The sequence below is a fragment of the Coenobita brevimanus genome, chromosome 49 (genome assembly GCF_032717465.1).
Source record: "Coenobita brevimanus isolate Jiangsu-jjx chromosome 49, ASM3271746v2, whole genome shotgun sequence".
NCBI classification, from domain to species: Eukaryota; Metazoa; Arthropoda; class Malacostraca; order Decapoda; family Coenobitidae; genus Coenobita; species Coenobita brevimanus.
The window spans coordinates 6,768,174-6,774,985 of record NC_137002.1 but is presented as its reverse complement, the minus strand read 5'-3'; the positions used below and the strand labels follow the sequence as shown (position 1 = coordinate 6,774,985).

The 6,812-nt window shown below is 42.5% G+C and overlaps 2 protein-coding genes across 2 annotated transcripts in view; one reads left to right on the top strand and one right to left on the bottom strand.

Annotated features, from left to right (window-relative positions):
* LOC145399491 (uncharacterized) overlaps positions 1-2,298 on the bottom strand; it is a 12,346-nt gene extending 10,048 nt beyond the window's left edge. Inside the window, exon 1 of the mRNA XM_080272096.1 lies at positions 2,284-2,298. The gene's annotated coding sequence lies outside the window, so the exon portion shown is untranslated. The remainder of the gene's footprint in view (positions 1-2,283) is intronic.
* A 1,134-nt stretch (positions 2,299-3,432) lies between these two features.
* Positions 3,433-5,715, top strand: LOC145399490 (E3 SUMO-protein ligase ZBED1-like). Its single transcript, XM_080272095.1, has 2 exons — positions 3,433-4,541; positions 5,028-5,715. Exons 1-2 carry the CDS (start codon positions 3,433-3,435, stop codon positions 5,713-5,715), a joined length of 1,797 nt encoding a protein of 598 aa, XP_080128221.1.
* Positions 5,716-6,812: the final 1,097 nt, after the last annotated feature.

The following is a 6,812-nucleotide window of genomic DNA, read 5'->3' as shown; positions in this document are numbered from 1 at the left end:
GCGGTTGCACACACACACATACACACACACACACACACACACACACATACACACAATGCCTACGAACAGCTTACGAAATACTGAACAGGGTGACTCAGTGCTTGAGGCGTGTGGGTTGATAAGTATACTGGCTGTATTGTATATTGAACAAAGTAGGCCTATACAGATTAAATAAAAGTCTGTAGGCTCTATCAGTTAAGAAGATGATGACGATGACTGAGAGGAGGATGAGGACGATAGAGAAGAAATAAAAAGAATACGGGGCAGAAATGAAGAAAACATAAAACAAACTGAACGAAAATCAAAGGAAAAAGCAAAGAAAAAATTATGATGATGATGATGATGATTGATGACAATGACGAAGACGATGATAATGATGATTGCAAGCTTCCCCTCTTCCCCAACAGTGCCCAGTCACCGCCATCCAAGAATTGATTAGCCTACTGTCAATCACACCAACAGATGCTGCAATTACGAGAGAGAGAGAGAGAGAGAGAGAGAGAGAGAGAGAGAGGAATGATGATGATGATGATGATGATGATGATGATGATGATGATAAGGAGGAGGGGAAGGTGGAAGGGAAAAGAAGGTAGAAGAAGAGGGTGATGATTAAAGGAAAAAAGAAAAAGACCAAAAATTAAAGAAGAGGAGGGTAACAAAACGAAGAGAGGAGGAGGAGGAGGAGGAGGAGGAAGGGAGGGGCAGAAAAAGGCAAAAGAAATGAGGAATACAGGAGTACAAAATGAAACAAAAGTAAAGAGGAGAGATGAAAGAAAAGAAAATGGAAGTGGAAAAGGAGACCATCATTTGAAATAATCGACAAACCGACCGCAACAGATGCCATAATTATGATGCCAGTAAATAGGACACGAGAGAGACTTGTATTGTGGGGAGCTCATGAAGCGTGGTAATTCTGACTTAATACCAATTTTAACTCTCTCTCTCTCTCTCTCACACACACACACACACACACACACATTGGGTAAATGACAATACAATCTCTCTGTCTGTGCCTTCCTTTGCCCACCAGTTCCATATCAAGAAGTTTACAATTTCACACTTAATGGTCTCACATCCCTTACAATCTTTTGAAAAATCTCCAAGCCACACATTAACTATTTGTCCGTTAGGCTGTACAATGTTGCTCTTATATCACCTGTTACGTGGAGCTATGACGCAGCTATGAAAAAGAGGAGGAAATAATTGCAATTTGTCCACCCTATTCATGTTTCCATAACCATTGTTTTTCAAGCACTCTCCTCAATCCATTATCAAACTTCTTTACTCCACATTTTTCATGGATCTTTCTCTTATCGAATGCTGTCTACACATCACACATATTCCTTTACATCCCTATTTCCATTGCTCTTACCCTCAACATATATTTCCACTGCTCTTACCCTCAACATATATTCCTTTACAACTCTATTTCCATTGCTCTTACCCTCAACATATATTTCCATTGCTCTTACCCTCAACATATATTCCTTTACAACTCTATTTCCATTGCTCTTACCTTCAACTGCTCAAACTCATGCTATACCACTCAACACTGCAAGTTCCACTGCTCTCACCTTCGGCTTTTCAAACTCTTGCCCTACCATAGTCTCACTCCTGCGTTGAGGGCACGATCGCACCTTACTGCAATCCTCTTGTAGCCTCAACAGTAAGTCATTTGTATCGTACCAAGGTCTTCATTGCACCACCCACTTCTTCCAAATATCACTGCTCTCCATGTTCTTCACACACATCTGTATCACTGCAAGGAAGTACTTCAACTCTTCCTATTCAGATCTTTCTCCATTCACCAGCAAATCAAACTCACCATCTCTCTCTACAACTATTGCTTTATTCTTATCTAAAATCACTTACACATCTCGCCGCTTTAAAAAAAAAAAAAAAAAAAAAAATCCTTCAAGGTGCCAATCAGTTGGCAAGACAGGCTTTGTGTTCAAAATCGTTAAGTATTTCACCTTTTCACTTTAAAATCATATACAGAATCACACACTCTTCCTGTCCACTATTGAGGGACATTTCTGCAAATAATGGTCACTTAAAAGAAATTAAACATAACCAGGTAAGATATCCTGGTAAGATCATTCTTATTTTAAAGCTCTGGCCCAGACTACGGGGGATTTTACAATTACTATATTAAATATTCATGATCATTTTTGAACCACTCAACTGTTTTCACGTCGAAATTTAATGACAGCAATTTTTGTTCACATACAATTTGAACAGCCGAGATTTTTACATTTTGGATAAACGGGTATTTTTGCTTACGAGGTGATCTGTATGTCGTGGGCAAGGCAGAAGTGTCGCAAGGGAGAGGGACCAACGCCACCCTCCTCGGCATTTTGAAGAACTACTGGCAGTGGCTGGTAGTGATGTAAGACTCGCGAGTCAATCGTTCAAATCGAACGATTCCTTTCGCTGAATCGGGTGTATCGAGTCATTGTTTTCATTAACTCGTTCACTTAGTATTAGTTTAAATTCTAACATTATATTTCGGTTGAGACTCGAGAGTTGTATGTGCACTGCTCATATCACTGCCTGGTATGAGGACACACCAGTGACACCACCACTCATACCACACCATCACTGGCTGTTCACTGATCAAGTGACCAGACCTTCAGCTCGTGGCAGGCTGCGGGTTTCAGCCTCGAGTTATGGACACGAGTGTCACGACTCACGAGTCACGAGTGACTTACAACGTTAGAACTCGACTGACTCAGGCCGCTCCGGGCAAATGTGGCGGGGCCCGACCCGGCTCACCACTCAGCACTCACGAGTTTGAAATACCCGGTCGCGGTATAAGTATTGCTGTGTTCACACCACTGCTTGGTATGAACAGTAGTGTGAGCACACATTACCACTCATAGCACAGGACCACTTGCAGGCAGTGTGTTCCAGCCTTGATTATTGAGTGTGAAGAAGATATCGTAGAACTCGAATTACATGACTCAGGCCACCCCGGACAGATGCGGTGGGGCCCGGCCAAGGCCCGGCTCACCGAGTCACTGGTGACTCACGAATTGGGAAGGATTTTAAATAACAGGTCGCTGTGTTTTTCATATCTGTTTTATTCTGGCAATAAAATAATAAATTATTAAGCAATCTAAATGTTTTTCTTTATCGTACTAATAATTTAAAGCTATTTACATCACCTCAGAATGGCTTAACGCTTTTTAACGTTTTTTAATGCAATCCTCTCAGTGCCTCAGTTATCTGCGTCCCCTCGCAGTGCTTGGGATGAGATGTAGAGCTGAATATTAAACAAGGTAGGAGGAGAAAAAGTCAGCTCAAAGAATAATGAATAGTTCAAGGAGAAAAAGTTCTGTTTGGATGCATTTTACTGTCGAAAACCAAACACATGCCCGATGCCAGCTATGCAAGTTGGTATTATCTTTCCGGGGGGGAAGCACGTCAAACATGAGAAGACATTTAAAAAGCAAACACCCAACAGTACACCTACAAGAGGACAGGCAAGACTTTCAGAATCATACTAGTACTCCAGTTGCACAAACAACTTCAGCAATGACATCTCTTGCTTCGAACAGCACATCTGCAACAACCACCACCAGCAACAGTACAAACACATCAGGACAAGAACAACCACCGATAAAAAGGCAGCGGCAAACTTGTATGGGAGGATTTGTGTCAAGGCCCATGATGCCCTTACAGCAGAGCAAGATAGACCAGTCCTTGGTTACAATGATTGCTACAGACTTCCAGCCATTTTCGATTGTGGATGACAGAGGTTTTAGGGAGTACACAAAAGCCCTTAATCCCTCCTATGTACTTCCTAGCAGACCCACAATATCCCAGCAAATGATACCTCACTTATTCAATAAAGTGAAAACTGACCTTCTCGAGAAAATCAAGGCTGCTCCCGCTGTATGCTTAACAACTGACTGCTGGACGTCCAACACAACAACTGGCTACATGTCTGTAACTTGCCATTACGTAAATGACTTTAAGCTTGAATCAAATTTACTGGACTGCTTCGAGGTCAATGAACACCACACAGCTGAAAATCTGGCTAAAGAATTGAGATCAATAGCCACTGAATGGGGTATCAGTGGCAAAATTGTGGCCTGTGTCACTGACAGTGCAGCTAATATAAAGAAGGCGGTTAGTGATGTACTACACTGGAATCACCTGAGGTGTTTTGCTCATATTTTAAATCTGATCGTAAGATATGGAATCCAACAGAAGCAGATTGAGGAGATCATACAGAAAGTAAAAGGCATTACAGAATACACGCGAAGAAGCACTGTAGCCTCTGCTAAGCTTCGAGAGGTACAGCTGCAAATGGGACAGCCTCAACTGCGACTGAAACAAGACATAGCTACGCGTTGGAATTCCACTTATTACATGTTGAGGCGCATCATTGAAGTCAAGGAACCTCTCATCTCCACACTGGCCATAGTAAATCCCCAGCTCCCGGCACTATCTCTGGAAGAGTGGGAAATTATTAATGAAGCATGTGAAGTCCTTCAGCCCTTTGAGGAAGTGACTGTGGAGCTGAGCTCAGAAAGGTATGTACAAATTACTATATGCACTTAATTTATTCATCATGTGATTCATATTAATATAGTACGGAGTTGATGTTGTTGATCCCCAAGTGGTCTGGCCGAACCACCCCCTCCACCACAAGAGTGGGATCGCACCCACGATCAGACTTGTCCTGAGAGGACCAAAAAGGGGAGGAAATAACATGTGCACTACGTTCTTGCCACCCCTCTTATGCCGTGGGTTTTATGCACATGTCAACAGCTATTGCTACATCTACTACTTCTGCTAGAAAACGCAAAAAGATGTTAGACAGAGAGGAGGAAGAAAAAGTGATAAAGAAGATTAAAGAGCGAATAATCTGGTCAAGGGGAGAGAGAGAGTGGGAGGGGATAGTGAGTTAATAAAGGATGATTGCATAAGTATACAATTTTGCAATAAGAGAATAAAACTGTATAGTAAACAATATAATTTTACATAATTATAGTAGCCTACATGTCTTCCTATTTCAGGTTTGTGACAGGCTCTAAAGCCATCCTGATGGCACGAGGGCTCCAGAGGGCTACTGCACACTGGCAGAGAAATTCGTCCACCCACCAGCCAGTCCGTGAGATGACTAACATCCTTATGGCAGAATTGCATAAACGATTTGGGGGAATTGAGCAGGTGAACGTCCTAGCAGAGGCTGCACTCTTGGATCCCAGGTTCAAGAAACATGCATTCATTCATGAGAAACACGCAGAGAATGCCGTGACGAGGGTAGTAGACAAAGTTGCAGCTGCATCAAGGGTAGCAAGACCACCGCCAATAGCAACACCCAGCACAGAGGAGGGGGAAGATGAACCACCCTCCATTCCTCCTACGGATACAGTTCCTCTTGTCTGGGCAGATTTTGAGGAGCGAGTCACCAGCCTGAGGCCAGGGACCCAAAATCCCATAACTGAGGCAACGTTGGAGGTTAAAGGATTCCTTTCTGAGCAGCTCATACCCCGAACAGCCGACCCCTTGGAATGGTGGAGATCTCGTGCCCTAGTTTTTAAGAACACTTGTGCAGTTATGAAGACTAGGCTCTGCGTTGTTGCTACTTCAGTGCCATCAGAGCGCATCTTTTCAAAGACAGGACAAATCATAACTGATAGGAGAAACAGACTTAGCCCTGGAAAGGTCCGTGAACTTGTTTTTTTAAATGCTAATTTGTAAAGAGCGTATATTATGAAATGTATGGAGAGTGAAAGATTGAGAGTGAGGTGTGAGGGATTAGTGGTAGGGGGAGACCAAGAATGAGGTGAAGGGATGGAGTGAGGAGGAATATGAGGGCGAGTGGGTTTGAGTGGGAGGAAGGTCATGTCTGGTGGGAGAAAGGTTGGTTTGGAGACGATTCAGTCTTGGTAACCCCATCGAGGATAATGGCGTCGGCCATTAGATAGAAAGATAGAATTTAAATGCCACAGTTTAATGGATTATGTTTATTTTTGCTCTAAATATGTCATTTATTCAATTTGTTTAACGGAATAGTAAGGGTTTTTTTTTTTTTATGTAATAATGGTGTTTCATTCTTTACCCCGATTATTAAAATTTTCTTACATCAGGTCCATATTTGAATGCCAGTAAATAATGAATAGGAGAGAGTTGGCAACATTCAATGATTAACCGAGTGTTGAGCGAGCGAGCTACGCTCTCTCACCCAACACCGACTTGCTCGGCTACTCGGCTGGCAGAAGTAACGGTTGCTGCAGCCAGGCTACTGACTTGGTGAATCGAGTGACTCAACTACCCGATTCTCTTCGGTGAGTGACTCATAAAAACTCGAGTCACCAAAGTGAATCGAGTTTTCCATCTCTAGTGGCTGGCGCGATGGACCAACGGTGTACCCACCCGTGGCTTGAAGGCTTCACTGGCTAGCGGATACTTGCGGAGTGCGACTACTTATGTCGCTAACATTAAATACTCCAGAAAATTAATGTTAAAAGGGCTAAAATCACTGGACAGCCATTAAAGTTTTGTAAATTCGTAACTCTCTAGACTACCGTAGATATCTTTCTGCATAAGTGGTCCCTAAAAGTATCTAAATCTAGCGGAAAAATCAACTAGGCAACTCCGGTCGGAAACAATAAACGTTAAAGACAGGAAGCAATAAACGTTTAAAAGAGCAGCCAATAAAAGTTTTGGAGTCACTGATGTTCAAACACTGCAGTCCGATATATCTTTGCCTCTTATTTTTGCTGCTGCTAAAGCAAATACAATCGTCTGGTAGCAACAAAAATGACAAATACGTAATCGGACTAAAGAGGTTATAA

Coding starts and splice junctions, on each gene's coding strand:
- LOC145399490 (XM_080272095.1), top strand. CDS start 3,433: ATGAGAAGACATTTAAAAAGCAAACACCCAACAGTACACCTACAAGAG. Junction 4,542..5,027: donor GTGGAGCTGAGCTCAGAAAG/GTATGTACAAAT, acceptor TTCCTATTTCAG/GTTTGTGACAGGCTCTAAAG.